Source organism: Pleurodeles waltl, chromosome 2_2 (genome assembly GCF_031143425.1).
Source record: "Pleurodeles waltl isolate 20211129_DDA chromosome 2_2, aPleWal1.hap1.20221129, whole genome shotgun sequence".
Taxonomy (NCBI): Eukaryota; Metazoa; Chordata; class Amphibia; order Caudata; family Salamandridae; genus Pleurodeles; species Pleurodeles waltl.
The window spans coordinates 508861233-508878463 of record NC_090439.1 but is presented as its reverse complement, the minus strand read 5'-3'; the positions used below and the strand labels follow the sequence as shown (position 1 = coordinate 508878463).

At 44.3% G+C, this 17231-nt stretch overlaps 1 protein-coding gene across 1 annotated transcript in view; it reads left to right on the top strand.

The window, feature by feature from the left end:
* Window positions 1-17231, top strand: part of TMEM241 (transmembrane protein 241) — a 533877-nt gene that overhangs the window by 231586 nt on the left and 285060 nt on the right. Inside the window, exon 9 of the mRNA XM_069220019.1 lies at window positions 1573-1618. Within this exon, the coding sequence (XP_069076120.1) occupies window positions 1573-1618 (46 nt within the window). The remainder of the gene's footprint in view (window positions 1-1572; window positions 1619-17231) is intronic.

The window sequence follows — 17231 nt, the reverse complement described above, 5'->3', positions numbered from 1 at the left end:
GTTTCTATAAAATTCCAAATATTCCTTGAAACACATACCTAAACTCCTCTTGAAAGAGGAAAGAATCAGTTCATAGAATGCTCAGAGACTCAAATAATATAAGCAGAAAATGAAACCCTGTGGTGGTCTCCAAATTAGCGATTTAGGCTGGCGTTGTCTGCCAGTTAGTCATTTTGAAGCTGGCGCACAGGAGCTCACATGAGCTCCTTCTCTGTGCCTGGACCTGCAGGTGCATTTTACTTTGTCCCTTCTATAGTCCCTGTCCATAGCGCTTGCCCCTTCTGCAGTCCCTGTCCATAGTGCTTGTCCCTTCTGCAGTACCTGTCCATAGCTCAAAGTAATTGTGCCCATTTTTTAACAAGGCTAATCATGTCTGAACCTTAGTCCCACCTATCAGTTGGGCCTATGTCTTATTTATGGATATTATCCTTTTTAGGACGTTTATGTAGTGATCCATACCCAGGGGTGGCTCCTCCGCAGCTGTCTGAGGCCGGCCAAACACACATGCGCACTTAGGTTTCTCCAACCCGGCTGTATATACACAGCCTGCTGGAGAAACAGCATAGACCCCAGGCTTGTGTCTGAGTGGCAATCCGAGCCGCTCAGACCAATTCTGACGCTGCTTACATGCTATGTTTAGCATGGAAACAGCACCAGGATTGCTGGGGAGCCTGTGCTGGTGCCCCAGCGAATGCTGGGACACCACAAGAGGAGCAAGGCGGCTGGATGCGTCAGGAGATGGCAGCGAGGGAAACTGTACGTTTTTTCTTTTTTTTTCCGCGTTGTCCCCTCCACTCGCTCCTCTCCTTGACATATGCTTCCGCCGCCGCTGTCCATACCATTTGGCAGTTGTTTGGTACAGATTAAAGTAATGTGTCTGACTACGACTGCGTTCTTGATGCCAGATCATTGACTTAGGGCATGTGCAGGGCGGTAGCCTATCACAGTATCACATCCGGTGTGATATGGCCAGAGGTCGTCAGATAAAAAAACGGATGCTAAATTTGTTCTTCAGTCTTGCCACATCTTCTATGAATCTTAGGTGTAGAGGAAGAGTGTTTCTGCTGTTTCGCCAACATCCAGTCCCCTCAGGTTCCATGTCTATGTTCTCTTTTCCTTCTAACTATAAGTTTTATGTCATTTATCTAATAAGTAAATTGCTTCAAATTCTGACTTTTGACATTTTTCAGCAATACAGTAATTGCATAGGTTATTACCTGAACTGCATGAACATTATTCCACAGGCCTTTCATATTTAATTGATAATAATCATATAATATTAATATCAGTGTGGTCTCCCTTACTGCATTATTCTAAAATAAAATTTAGCAACACAAACGCACCCCCAATACACACAGTTTGCTACCACTTCTATACATGTGATTCAACTAATCTCCAAAATGCACCTTAAGCCTGCGAAAGGGTTACTTTCAGAAGTTATAGTGTGAAGCATTTAGGATTGCATTGTCATTTGAATTACAGCATTATATGAGCCCACCCTAGCTCCGATGAGAAATGTCTCCTTTGGTTATACCCTGTATACACATCAATCCAATGTCTCTTCCCTTACAGGGGGCTACAAAGCTTATAGAAAGTCTCAGAAATCGAGCCTAATAAGGTAAATTGTTTAAATTTGTACATATCCAAAAGTAAATCTAATTTTAATGTTAACACAAGTGGGTATACAATATTGTTTCATGAGTTGGTTAGTTTTTTTTTTAGCCAAATATGCTTTTTTTGCTCAGATGGGGCTAAGAACTCCGATTGAACAAGTGTGCACGTGCTGCTAAAAGGGTGTGACGAGGGCTTGCGTCTATAGTGCCATAACGAGCATGGCGGTAGCCTGTGCTCAGTACAACAGGATCTTTTTTTATAACGAGGTCTGGGTGGTTTTTAAAAGTTTGGAACAACAGGTACTTTAGTATTATCGCCGTATAATGCTTCTAGCCTTGGTGGTCTTTCCTTAACCTTGAGCCCCGCACCGCAGCTCCTGTGCCTCATACCGGAGCAATGGTTTCCTTTTGCAGTTTTCTGTGGCTCGCGGCGCCTCTTTTAAGTCCCCACATTTTCTCCGGTGTCTGAGCTGAAGAGCAGGCCGGTGATTCTCCTCGCTCTGCCGTTATTTGTCAACTGCCACTGAGTGCTCACTCCTTTCTTCGAACTGTGTGTGGCCGCTCTCTGAGTATCCCACCGCTTTCCTGGCAGCAGTCAGCCCCCTGGTGAGGTGAGGTGGTCTCTTCCACTCACTGGACTCCCTCTGCCAGTGAGTTCTTCGTGGTCTCCTCTCCCGTACAGTGGTTTCTGACATTAACCCTGACAGGCCTCTCCTCAGGCCTGCTGTTTACAGTTCCAGGTGAATGAGATGAAGAAAACTTTGCAGAAACTGGTTCTGATTATCAGTTTTCCCCCTTGTGTGACATACCCCAAGTTGATGACAACCACCTGGTGGATGTACTTCATAACAAAAAAGCCTAACTGCAAAGTTTTATTTTTCCCCCAATTTCACTGTCTCTATGTTTTGGCGGGCGGGGAGTCGGCCCTCCGTGTCCCCCCTTTAAATCTTCCCTTCCTCATGCTTACTCCTTGTTTTTTAACTCCCTTCCTCTACCCAGATCCTCACTCAATCCCCCTATCTTCTTTACACATTTTACGCTTTTTTTAGTGGGTGCCTTCCCTCCATCCAGTCACTGTACATATGCTATTTGTTTTGCTTGGACATTGACTCCGCCACCCATTCCTACCTCCTGTAATGCCTGTGTGGCTATTGATCTTGCTCTCCCACTATTTTCCTTTATATTCACCTGCTGTCAACTACATTTTTCTCATCCCGTTGTCTTTTCTACACTTATCGTGTCTTCTTTTTTCTCTTCGTTTTTTTGAACCCTCTTTTTCTGCTTCTTCCTTTCCTGTCTTGTCTGTGACCCAAATATTCCTGTATCTTTACCCTTGTCCACTTTTTTAAACTATATAATTGTAACAATTTCTAATATTAGTTCATAGGAATTGTATGATGATTTCACACACAGTATATATGTGTGTATAACTACATAGTGGCGATCGTCACTATGTAGTTAGGACCATGTTTCCATAGAATTTTTTTTTTTTGACTTGCCTATATCTTTGGCACCATTTGAAGATCTTCACATTTATTTTTATTTTTTTAAGTGTGCCGGTGATTCTTATTGCGCATGGGGAGTTTTGAGGTGATCTGTCAAGCGGGGGCAGAGAAAAAGGGGGTGCCAAAAAATGTGTGTTTCCCATGGTAATTCCAATAGGGGCTTTGAGCATGACTACAGCCAAACCGCTGGTCGGAATTACACCAAATTTGGCAGAAAGATAGCTTCGGTATGCAGATTGCAGTCATTTGGTGTAAATCAGTTCTGTAATAACTTGCTCGTGCACAGAGCTGCAGAGCTCTTATTGGCTGCCAACACTTCAACCAGAAAGTATTGGCAGCCATTTTGGGTCTCTGCTTCAGCCGAGTCTTGCAAAAAAAGTAAAAAAAATAAAAATAAGACAAGGGGCCAGACTAGAGTCACCCTTACCCTTTAGCTCTGGTGCTGAGGTGCCAGAGAGACCCCCCAGGGCTAGAAATCACTGTTTTAAAAAATGTTGCCTCGATTTCACAACAACGTTGCAAATCACAGGAAAAATGTAAAAAAAAAAAAAACATGAGTGGGCTGCTGTGCTTGTTTTTTTTTAAGAAGCCCCCAGATGGGCCAGGTCCTGGGGGCAATGACATTTTTAATGCACCTCCCTGGGGCAGTTTTGTAAATAGATGCTGGGGGGGCATGCAACACCCCCTCACAGCCCTGAGGACCACCACCTCCCCAGGGCATTCAACTAAATACATGTTGGGGGCGCCACCTCCCCAGGCCACTATTGCTAATGAAATGCGGGGGCCACTTGGGCCCCTGGGGGCCACCACCTTAACGGGGCACAACGTCTATTGTTATGCAGGGGAGGGAGGCACCTGCATTCTCGCCCTCCACCTACCCCCACAGCCCTGGGGCTGCTACCTCTCCAGGGCTAGTTTTGAAAAAGATAGGTCTCTTGCGGACCTCAGGGCCCTGGGGACCACCACTTCCCCGGGACTATTTATGTTGGAGGAGGGCTGTGCAGTTCCCCTCAAGGAGCCACTGATGGCTCTGGAGACCGCCACCCCCCAGGGCTGGCTCCTGGTACGCCCCAGGGTGCCCACCCACGAAACATAGCTGTTAGCTGTGACTGGGTGGGAGCTTTGACAGCTCTGACTTGTGTCCAGGGAAACAGATGAAAACATTGCTCCTGCAAGCAGGGAGCTGCTATTCAAAGCAGCTCCCCGCTTGTGGGAGCAATGCCGGCTCCCGCAGGATGTGTTGCGCCAGTTAGGACCGAGGGGACCCTGAGGCTCCACCGCGGTCTTGTCACTCTCTCGCTCTTCCATCCCACCATGGGATGGAAGAGCGAGAGAGAGAGAGACTGTCATTGCAATAGTCTCTCCATGCAATGACTTCAAAGCGTCAAACTAGCAAGATGTTTGGTACCAATGTTATAGTAACGTTTGAATGCAAAGCAGAACAGAGTCACTTCTGGGCTAATGGTCAAGGTCTTGTGCTGTCACTCATTAGGCTGAAGGTTAAATCCTAGTATCTCTTGGCAGTGTGTCTGTTTATTTTCTAGTGTTTTTACTGTTAAATATTCCTAGTGATGGAACATTGAAGTCTTTTTACCCTCAAAATCTGTGGGTTGAATGTCTTAGGTAAGTCTGGACGCTGCACAGTAAGGAGTCACCTCTGGCCTAGTGGTTAAGGTCTCGGGTGTGTAGGGTTAAGGGTTCTAGTCTAGGTGAGTCAGTGGTCATTTACTGCTTTGGTTTCTTTTCGACTATAAATATTTAAGTTACATACTGAAAGGTGATCTCACTCTTTTTAATGAGAAAAACATTTTTCTTTTGAATTTGTCAGGAAATATCTCATTCTAAGTACATCATTCATCAAAGCCTAAATCGCACTCTTTCTATCTCTCTCAATTTCTCACTTTCTCACTTTCTCTCTCTCTCTCTCTCTCTCTCTCTCTCTCTCTCTCTCTCTCTTAACCCTTTGGCCATGTGTGGCACAAGGTTGGATGGCTATCGACCAGGCCCTGCAGCCAACTGCCACTGCGAATGGCTAAAGGTTGTTTGCAGTGGTAGTTAGATCAACGTATATTAATGAAATTGACTATATGTTTAAAAAACCATAGAAATTCACCTGTTGGAGTTATCTCAAGTAATTATAACTCATGCCCTAAGGTAACTATAACTCACACCCTCACCTTGCACTGCTAATTACCATACAAATTACGGCACTCAGAACACCTTTGATAACATCATTGATAATATCAATGTTGTACTTGCTGTAAAACTTTTGATGAAAAAACTGTGCATGGCACTTGGCGAGAGTTATAGTTGCCTTAAGGCACGAGTTATAGTTACTTGAGATCACTCTAACTATAACAGGTGAATTTCTATGCTTTTGTAAGTTTAAAATGTGTGCCTAACTATAACATCCCTGTACATTTTTTTTTTTTCTCAGTGAAGACACACACACACACACTCTCTCTCTCTCTCTCTCTCTTTTTCTCTCTCTCTTTCTCTCCACAAAATTTGTCAAGTTTTTCACCAGGCTGCTGTTATTCAATTGGGGAATTTGTCATAATAAGGCAGTGCAGCACTTACAACCAGTCAAAGACCCTGGGTCCATAAGACGTCTGGACATAGGGTTGTTACAATGCTTCCTTACCAAATGAAGGTGAGGGGGCACAGAAAGGAGCAGAATCGTGGCTGATTGGTCAACTCTCCTGGTGTTTTCAGCACTGTATGGGCTTGCATAACTCAAAGATTCTCTTGATATGACTCAGCCTTGGTGTTAATTTCATTAGCAGGTCTTGATGGTAACATGTTTGGGGCGTTCGTATAAAGCAGTCACCTTGGCAGGTGACAAACCTTATCTTCTGAGTTGTCTTTTAGTCATTGGTAAATTTGCAAAGGATGCTGTCATCTTTCCCTGTTAGTTTAATAAAGGAGAGAAGTTAGTTTTGGTTATGACTGCTACCTGAGCAGATATACTTCATGCTTTCCTCACATTCATGCTGAAAAAATCACTTTTGCTCCTCAAAGTAAGAAAGTTGTGAGCACCCTTAACGCAGCATATTAAAGCTCAAATGCCCTTGAGTGAGAAGCTGATGTTCCCAAGCCTAACTAATGTGGAATTATGAGGGATTATAATCTCTGAAATTGTACAAAGGAGATGCATTATGCCTGATTCCAAATGGTAGCCTGCTATTCAGCATGCAAACAATCTTCTCTGACTCAGCAATTCCTATTACTGATGTATGTGCCATGTGACATGAGTGAATTGTTATTTCATTTATTCAGCCATTTCAACTTCTCTTCGACAAGGGACACTTTAATAGTGTACCAGAAACTAAGTCCAAATCTATTATTTGGATGAGTTCAAAGCCCATATTAATACTTCAAGGAGTACAGCTTCTACAAGTCAATAGTAATTTTCAACACATAATGAAAATAAATTCAAAAATCTGGTGTGAATGCTTAAATTAGAGTTATAATTCCATTAGGCCACATCACACAAGTGTAGTATCAGAAACATTATGCATCTGAAATATTGGAAAGATCATTCAGCTATTTGACAAGGTCAAGGGAAGTTAAATCCACCCATTGCACTAACGCTGGCAACCAATAAGTCCTTTGAGTGAAAACATTGAAAATTCTTGGGAGACGTTTTGATCGTCTTGGAAAGTATACAAACTGGTCTTCACCACTTATTGTAGCTCTCAGGCAAAAATGAAAGTAAATGGTTTGGTTTCATATCTGAAAGAATTGTATTGGTAAGGGTGAAGAGTTAGGAATATCCACCTTGCCATTTCCTTAACCCTGTGTATTAAGCCACTGCCCGATTATATTGGATGGAATGATAGCATCCGCGGCCCAGCGATGATTCTGCGAATATACGACCTTTTTCCTGATGATGATCTGATTATCATTTCAACTCTGTTTCGGGAACTAAGGAACCGGTGAAGCTGCTAACATTAGGAGTGTATCAGGCTTTAGAAATGATTGCAATACGTCAGACCCACTTAGCATCTCCGGCTGCAGAGGACAGCTGTCCACATCTCATAAACTGTTTATATCTAGACTAGTCACCCTACTAGGTAACTTTGGACTCAAAAATATACTTATCTTTACAGAGGGCCTCTTTTACTGAGTCTTATCAAAGAAATGTAATCATGCTTAATACAGAAAATGTTGCTCTTAGGCAAATGGCGAGTTCTAAAATGAATATTGGCACCACTTTTTGATTCAAAGAGGACCCAGCTGCAGCCATCTTCTAGGTTAGTTAGAAGTCAGCCAAATGTGAAACTAGTAAGGTGTGCATTGAGTACTGAAAGTTCAGAGGAGCCACTTGATCCAGTTAGTGATAGAGGTTTTCCCAGTCTAAACATCCTGAAATATTTGAAAGGTTTCAGTCTTTGCATCTGCAATGACTGAAATATATTCTGAACTAAATTACTAGAGTGTGGGTATACCTAAATAGTCCCTATTTATGCAGTGTAGTTAGATCTCAATCTCTTCTCATTAAACTGTTCAGAAAGGCCATCCTCTCACCTAGGGTCTCTGTACCTCACAAACTGACACTTTATTTCCATCGGCGCTTTCCCCACCTCTTGATAACGCAACATTTACAAAAGTTTCTGAAACGTGGATATGTGCCATACATGATATGAAATGCAGCTTCAGGGTATGGAACTTTTTTTAAAGGTGGAACTAAAACCAGTTCAAGCTATGCAAGACACATAAAAAATGATAACAACACCCTAGTTCCTGTAACTCCAAGTGCACTGCTTAATTCTGTGAAAACTTCACCCGATTGCTACATTATATCAAGGAATAGATTGTCAGTGGTGGTCTTATAGGAAGGACATAGCTAATTATTTGGGCCTTGTCATTTACTGTGAAATAGAGGCCACAAATCTCTCCTTTCGTAACAAAGAGGCGGCTTGCAAGAAGTTTACTGCTGCTCTGTGGCACTGAGAAAAACAAAAAGATAAGAGGTTCAATGCTATAATTAAACTCTGCCACTGGTAATTACTCTGAATTGCAGTCTATCATTATTATGCCCACCATGGCACTCTATTTGGCTTCAAATCAGCCTTGGTCCTTCTCCAGTAGGAATGGTCCAGTCCGAACTGCAAGATCAGGTCTCCTCCAAATGGGAGTACAAGAGACCCCTGATTTGTTTAGGTTTACCTGGGCGTCACCCATGTGGGTTAGCTTGATCCCCTGTCTGTAAGCAGAGGTCTCAGACTTCACAATGAGGAAAACAAAACAGTGATGAGTGGAATGCTTGTATTAATCTCGGCCATTGATAATTCCACTTCATTCCATTCCCTTGCATTTTGTTCACTAATCCATTGCAGATGGAGACCGAGCAAATTCAAATCAGTGTTGGTCCTGCTCAAGTATGAATAATCTAGCCCACACTACCAGTCCATGCCCCCTCCAGATGGAAACACAAGCTTATCCTGGTGTGTTTAGAAATAGTGTAATGTACATCAGATTCAACAAAGGTCCAACCTGCATTGTGCAATTCAGGTGTGGTTTCTGGGTATGTTGTCAACCTAAATAACTCTCCTGTTCTAGCGGTGATTTGTGATGGACTGAAGTACAACCAACACTTTTTTGGATAATATCCTAGATATACCTTTATACCTACAAATTGCTTTTGAGCTAAGGAGTGTAGTTCGCCGCCCACATGCGTTATTTAGTTTCCCCTACAGTGCTGCTGCAACGACCAGCCTGACCCCACTCCAGTCTCATCCCTCAGTTCAACGGGCCTGCTTTCCAGATCACTGACAAACTGTAAAAATCTGCTGAAACTCAGACAGAGCTGGCTTCAACGGAAAAGCAAAGACGCCAACAGGGTGGCACGCAACAGTGTTTGCAACCCTAAAACAAGCATTTGCAATGCAACGGGTCTCGCGTTTGCTCATGTTAGAGCTGATCGCGTTGTAAACTCCTAACCCGACTTTTCATCTATCGGCAAAAGTGCTTTTATGTACGTAACCCGAAAAAGTGAAATTAACTGTGCAAAGCGCTCGACTTCTGCCAAGCAAAATCGCGCTAGGAAAATAGAGAAAAAGTATTCCACGATCCAACAGAAAACAGCGAGCCTCGCATGTTTTCTGTACTTGGTCGCTGCGCTCGAGGAGGGATAACCACAGAAAAGGCATGACGTGTGCATGCCTTCCACTAATGAAAGCAAGCAGATTTTACTAGGCAAGCCCACCAACCAATCAAACACACTGACGTGACGTCGACATGGCTCCGAGCCCTTTTCTAATAACTAAAGCGTCTCGCTGCGATAAAATGTCAGATGGAGGATGCGTCACTAGTGCGGAGGCCACTAATCCCACATGCAAGACTGTATCCAGAATATACTGCAGCTGACATTACAGAGTATTTAAGGAGCCGGAAGTGCATTCTGTGCAGGTTGCATCAGAGAAGCAGGCACTCGAGAGACGTGATATTTTCTGCAAATTGTCACTCCTTGCACAGGAAAGCGCAGCTCACGCAAGAGAACGAGAAAGAAACAAAATCGAGGAGTAAAGAACAATGTTTTCAGCACGCGAACAATAAAAGAATTCGGACTTAGTGTTTCTAATTGAACGAACATGGACTCTTTATTTACACAGGCCATCCAAATAGTAAAACACAGCGCTTTCCAGGATTGCGTGTATGAATCTTGCTCCAGTCCTCCCCTGAGGGTGAACAGGATTATTTCCGGAATTACATCAACACTCGTTAAACCACAAGAAGTACACGGATAAGCGATGCCCCGTCCGAGACTGCAGAGTTTCATCATAGCAGTTCTAATCGGTGGCATTGACGTTTCGTCACCCCTGCACTAGATGCATTTAACCGTCTTTAGGATAATAATCATGAATGCATTATGAGTACACCCCCCTTAAAAAATACATTTTCCATGTGTCCGATCACAATACTTCTTACAAAAAAATAGGATGTTCTTACATCAAAATAAAGTGCTCTAATGAGACATGAACATTGGACTTACAATGATTATTGCCCTGATGACAGTTCAGTGCATCCCCTGGAAGAGAAACGAAATGTGGATGCCACTGACTGGAAGCGATATGCAATTTTTAACTCCATATAACATTTTGGAGTGATTGGAAATCCAATCTGGGAAAGATCCGGAACAACGCGTCTGGAACCACGCCTGCGGTGTTAACACCAGCGGAAGGACGCTTGCTTGATCAACGCAGGCCTTTTTCTCTGCCTTAACCACGCATGTGCTGAACAACGCACATGCGTGGTTAAGGCAGAGAAAAAGGAAGATCCATCAGGAGAGGATGCGTCAGGTAAGTGGGGCTGGGGCAAGATTGGGGGTAGTTTTTGGGGGTCGGGGAAGAAAGGGTTGGGGTGGTTAGGTTATTTTATTTTTTTAAAGGTCAGTACTATGGTTTTTAGGGTGGGGGTCGGGGTTATTTTGTTTTTAGGGACAGAGGTGGGGGGGGGTCGGGTAATTTTGTAATCATCGGGAGTGGGTCGGGTTTTTAGGGGCAGGGGTCGCGGTAATTTTGTATCTAGGGCGGGTGGGGGGTCAGTGTAATTTTGTATTTGGGGGAATTGGGTTAATTGTTTTTAGGCCTGGTGGGGGGTGGGTTTTTAGTGGTGGGCGTTGGGATAATTTTGTATTTAGGTCGGGTGGGGGGGTCGGGTTTTTAGGGGCAGAGGTAGGAGGTTGGGGTCATTTTTGTTTTTAGGGAAGGTGGTGGGTGGGTTATTAGGGGTGGAGTGGGGGTTGGGGTAATTTTGTTTTTAGGGCGGGTGGGTTTTTAGGGGTGGGCGGTCGGGGTAATTTTGTATTTAGGGCGGGTGGGGGTAGGGTTCATAGGGGTGGAATGGGGTAATTTTGTATTCAGGGCAGGTGGGGGGTCGGGTTTTTAGGGGCAGGGTTGTGGTAATTTTGTATTTGGGGCGGGTTATTAGGGGTAGGGGTGGGGGGTCGGGGTAATTTTGTATTTAGGATGGGGGTGAGTTTTTAGGGGTGGGGAGGTCGGGATAATTTTGTATTTAGGGCTGATGGAGGGGCGGGTTTTTAGGGGCGGGGTGGGGGTTGGGGTAATTTTGTATTCAGGGCAGGTGGGGGGGTTGGGTTTTTAGGGGCAGGGGTGTGGGGTTCAGGGTAATTTTGTTTTTAGGGTTTGGGTAGTTTTATTTATGGGGGTGGGGATCGGTTTTAGGGCTCAGGGTGGGGAGGTGGGTATCGGGTAGTTTTTAAAGGTGGGGGGTCGGGGTACTTTTGTTTTTAGGGGCGGGGTGGGAGGGGTCAGTATAATTTTGTTTTTAGGGGTTGTGTCATTTTATTTTTGAGGGTGGGGGTCGGTTTTAGGGCTCAGGGTGGGTGGGGGTATCGGGGTAGTTTTTAAGGGTGGGGTCGGGGTACTTCTGTTTTTAGGGTGGGGGGTGGCATGCAACAACCAAGCATGCCCTTTCCACACATGCCTTTACAATGAAAAATCATTGTAAAGGCATGCGTGGTAAAGGCATGTGTGGAAACAATGCAGTTGTTGTTCCGACCGTGTTGTTCAGGCATGCGTGGTTCCATCATACAACCATTGGAAATACATTCTGTGCATTGTCTGTGAAGACTGGCCATTTTTAATGTGTATCAATATTTTATTCAAATTGTGACACGTGTTTTCTTTTTTTTTTTTTTTTTTGCATACCTATACCTTTTCATTAATTATTTTGTATAAATGAACTTTTGTATACAAATATGTTTTGCCCACACTAGACCATCAGCCACTGATACAGACTTTGTCGTATCATAGTCTTTTTGTAATTTTGTAACCCAGCTTCAAAGGAAATTTCTAAAACTTCACGAAGCATTTCAAAGTAATTTTCCCTTTGGGGGGGGTCACTCTTGTTTTTTGTAATTGTATTAGGATTCCATCAGGGTATTGGTTGCCTCATATACTCACTCTGCCACCAATTACAAAGAAGTTGTGAAAGGAATTAGCTGGCATTGTCCCCTCTTCCATCACCCTCAGTGGTCTGCCAAACCCCCTTTATGTAAGCGTTGGGTGGCAGTATTTGCCACCTGATTTTTGCACAGTCCTGAGCGTGGGAAAGATGCCTTGGGAGTACAGTGAAACCCACCAGCTGATAACTGGTGTTAGCCCCATCTCACCCTCCCTAGGGCTGAAGGAATCCCTGGGAATTCTCCCTAGCAGGATGTACATGTGTGGTAAGCTGGGGCATGGAATCCCTGGAGATCCCCTGAACTCCAAGAGAGAATCAGGTCATGCCACAGCTCTCATCACCAAAATACCCAAAACACAATGCTAATCACTAGAACTCCCTTCTTTGATGTGTGCAATCACCTCTAAACAAAGTGGAATCCTAGGAATTCACTTGCTGATATTGTGCTCAGGCACATTACCAGCAAGTGAACCCCTGGTTTCCACTTTTGTCACTGGTGCCTATGCACTTAAGTGAAGATAGTCCTTGGCATTCCCATTGTGAATCGATCTCTCAGAGTCCTGGGGAATTCCTTTAAATTCTACTCCTGACTCCACTGCCGCTCGCCACGTCCACTGATATCAGCTTTCTGTAAGGCACAGTTTCTGCCAGATATAGGCAGATCAGGACAGGGACATCAACAGGGCTGTTCTTGCATTGGTCTTCTGTTGTTTGACACTGCCCTGCCCTGAAATCAAAGACAGTGCTGTAGCGCCACAAAATCCTAGCTATGTCACGACTCACGTGCTGCTTACGCCTGGAATCCGCAGATCGAGTGGCGTGGGTCTTGAATGTTCGGCCTTGGCCCAGAAAGGGGCGACTCTTTCTGGTAGCCACGATGCTGTAGGCAATGGAAACGCCAAGAACAGACCGTGCCCTTCAGAAATAGCGCCAGATGGAAAAAAAACCTGAAAAGGGGAAAAAACCTCCAAACAGATAGATTCCTGAAACAGGAACAAAAGAACAGGAATCAACAGAGGCAAAATATAAGTAATACACAGAAATGACGAGATCCAGAACCGATAGGCTAAGAATCAGGAGCGAAGACACCATCAAAACAGAAAGTGTTGCAGCGCAAGGAAAGAAAGAAAACACATCCCTTAAATACCACCAAACAGGAAACGACCAACAGGAAGTAAAAGGACACCATCTTAGATAGGGAAAAGTACATAGAATAGAATAGACTAGGAACCATAGAGAATAGGGAATAAGGAATGCTGGGAAGAAAAAGGTAACATGGGAAAGGGGAAAAAACATAAAGGAAGGTACAACCAGATGTCCCAGAAAAAGAAGAAAAGAACAGAAAAGGAAAGAACAGGTAAGAGTGGTCAGGGGGCACGAAAAACGCGGTGCACAGAAACAGAGCGAGGCCCCATGCCCAATCTGGGGCCTCGCAAGGTACACAGCAGCCTGGGGGCGCGCCGCGTCCTGCAGCCGCGTTGTGCGGCCCGAGCCGAATGTTCGGCTCGTGCTGCAGTACGCGGCGCGACAGTAAGTCCCCCCCGAAGGCCCAGGTTTGTGTGGAAATAAGCGGTGAAAACGATGAATCAGAAGAGGTGCGTGAACAGAAGATGCATCTTCCCAAGAGCATTCATTGAGAGGATAACCCTTCTAATGAATCAGATACTGAAGACGTTTGTGAAAAATACGAGAGTCACAAATTTCCTGTACCTCATATTCAGGTACATCATCCACTAACACAGGAGGAGGACAAGGAAACTGACGAGAGTAAGGGTCAGGTACATAAGGTTTGAGCTGGGAAACATGAAAGACCGATGAATTTTCCATGTACGGGGCAAGTGAAGACGGACAGTGACAGGATTAATCAGCTGAAGGATACAGAAAGGCCCGTAGTAGCGGGGTGTGAACTTATTCTGAGAAAGGCGGAAGGGCAAGAATTTGGATGAAAGCCAGACTTTATCCTGAAGGTGATAGTCTGGAATGTTCCTACGTTTCTTGTCTGCTATTTTCTTCATATATCTCTTGGTGTTCAATAAATTGGATCGAATTAGTCTATGGATTTGTAGAAGTCGTCTGGAAAGGGAAGTAACCGCAGGCAGAGGAGAGGTAGACTGAGGAGAAGTAGGAAAAGAAGTAGGATGATAGCCATAAGAACAGAAAAAAGGAGTGACTTTGGAGACACTATGGACAGTATTATTGTAGGAGAATTCAACAATAGGGAGATAAGTGTTCCAGTTGCTCTGGGTAGAATTACAAAAACAACGAAGGTATTGCTCTAATCCTTGGTTCAGACGCTCAGTCTGTCCATTGGTCTGAGAATGGAAACCCGATGACAGTGCTACATTGATATTTAGTGTCCTACAAAAATATTTCCAAAACCGGGAGATGTACTGAGGTCCTCTGTCAGAGACAATGGTATGCGGAAGTCCATGGAGACGGAAAATATGATAGATAAATATCTGGCTTAGTTCTTGGGACGTAGGTAATCTTTTCAGGGCAGTAAAGTGAGCCATCTTAGTAAAGGAATCAACAGTGACCATGATAACCCTGTTTCCTTCTGATGGAGGGAGCGAACACATGAAGTCAGTAGAAATGGTGTGCCAGGGAGCTGGTGGAACAGGCAATGGCTGTAGTAATCCTGCAGGTCTGGTACGGGGAATCTTGACTTGGGCACAAATGGGACAAGCCTGAACGTATATTTCAACATCCGATTTCCAGGTAGGCCACCAGAAAAATCGCGAGAGAAGTTCTTGTGTGGCCTTGATGCCTCTATGACCAGCAACCGGCGAATCATGGCACATTTGTAATGCCTTTTCTCTAACTCTATTAGTAGGGAGGAACAACAGATTCTGATAATAATAATATCCTTGCTTTTTACATATAAGGGGTTTTAGTTTCTCTACTTCTTGGTCAGACAGGCTGGAGTATTCCAGTTGTACCTCATCCAGGAAAGACTGAGCTACTCCGATGATCTTACTAGGTTCCAGTAGATACTTAGATGGGGTAGGAGTACAATCTGGATAACGGCGAGACAGAGCATCAACCAGAATGTTCTGGGATCCAGGGATATAGGTGATGTAAAAATCATACTGACTGAAGAAAAAGGCCCAGCGAGTCTGGCGACTATTCTGGCATACAAAATTACGTAAACATTGTAGATTACGATGGTCTGTTCTCACCTCAAAAGGCTCCTTGGAACCCATAAGAAACTGTCTCCATTCTAGGCAGGCTGTTTTCAGAGCTAATAACTCTCTTTCTAGTACTGAGTAATGTTGTTCCGATGTAGAGAGTACATGAGACAAATAGAAAACAGGATGTTCAAGACCATCATCTTCTTCTTGTTGGAGTAAGACAGCTCCGATGGCTCTTTCGGAAGCATCGGTAACTACAATAAATTGTTTGTTGGTATCTGGGTGTCTCAAGATGGGGGCTTGAGTGAAAGCCTTCTTTAAACCTTTAAAAGCTGTTTCAGCCGCCTTAGTCCAGACAAAACCTTTCGTTAAATTTTCCTTCTTTAAAGTGTGGGTTATGTGGCTGGTTTGTTTCGCAAAGTCAAAGATAAACTGCCGATAAAAGTTTGCTAATCCTAGAAAACATTGTGTTTCCTTAATAGAAGAAGGAGAAGGCCAATCTAGGATGGCTTGTACCTTTTCTTGGTCCATAGCTATGCCGGTGGGACTTAAATGGTAACCCAGATATTTGACTTCCGTCTTGTCAAACTCACACTTTTCTGGTTTGCAAGATAGTTGATGTTCCCGGAGTCTTTGAAGGACTTGTTTCACGTGAGAAGAATGAAGTTCGGGACGTCTAGAATAAATAAGAATATCGTCTAAGTAGATCACAACTGTCTGGTTCAAAAGGTCAGAAAACACTGAGTCCATAAATCTTTGGAAGATAGCGGGGGCATTAGTGAGACCAAAAGGCATAACCTTGTACTCAAAGTGACAAATGGGGTCCTGAAAGCTGTTTTCCACTCTTCTCCTTCTTTAATACGTAAAAGGTGGTAGGCCCCCCGTAGATCCAGTTTGGTAAAACGTTGAGCCCCTCTGACTGCCTCTAGAATATCCTTGATGAGAGGCAAAGGATAACGATCCTTTATAGTTATCTTATTCAGGCCTCGAAAATCCAGGCAAGGACGAAGATCCTTTGTCTTCTTGGGTACAAAAAAGAGGGGAGCCCCTGCCGGAGAAGACGATGGAACAATAAGACCACTCTGTAAATTCTCTTCCAGATACTCCTTGAGAACTTCCTTTTCAGGTTCCGTGAGGGAATACATCCTCCCAAAGGGAACAACAGTTCCAGGTTCCAAGGGAATAGCACAGTCGTAATCTCGATGTGGAGGTAACACAGGTCTGGATGGTTTTTGGAACACATCTTGAAATTCTAAATAGTGTTCAGGGACTCCTTGGACAGTATTGATGGAATATCCGGTAGTACTTTCAGTAGGTGTCATTCTTTTAGGTGACCAATATTTGTCGGAAGCAAAACAGTTCTCATGACAAAACTGTGAAGACAAGGAAATAGTCTGGGTTTCCCAATTCACATACGGATTATGTCTTATGAACCACGGAATTCCTAGAATGACGGTATGGTTGGGGGATGAAATGAGATCAGAGGAGATGTTTTCTTGATGGTTACCAAGCTGTAAACTTAACGACAGGGTAGTAGTATCGACTGGACCAGAGGATATCAAGGATCCATCCACTGTGTGCACTTGTTCTGGAATTTCTTTGGGTTGTGTTGGAAATTGATGAATGGTGGCCCAAGTCTTATCCATGTAAATACCACTAGCACCACAATCTAGTAAGGCCATAGTTCCTTCTTGACGGCCATCAGGTAGCTGTAACATGACAGGTAACATGAACAAGGACGTGGTATTGTCCTTAAATGAACTGATGGAAGGTATAGCCGATGATCCCGTCCCCTCCCTTCTTACAGAGGACGGGAAGTGGCGTTTCCCAATGGCCTTTGAGGACGTACAGGGCAGGTACGAAGCATGTGGCCAGCAGCACCACAGTACAGACACAATCCTTTCTTACGTCTGTCTTCTCGCTCGCTAACGGAGAGCGGGCCTCGAGTAGTATCCACTTGCATGGGTTCTCCCTCTATGTCTCTAGCAGGGGGGTGAGGTTCCTCAGAACGATGCAGATAAACCCGTGAGGTGCTTGGCTGGGAAGGTCCT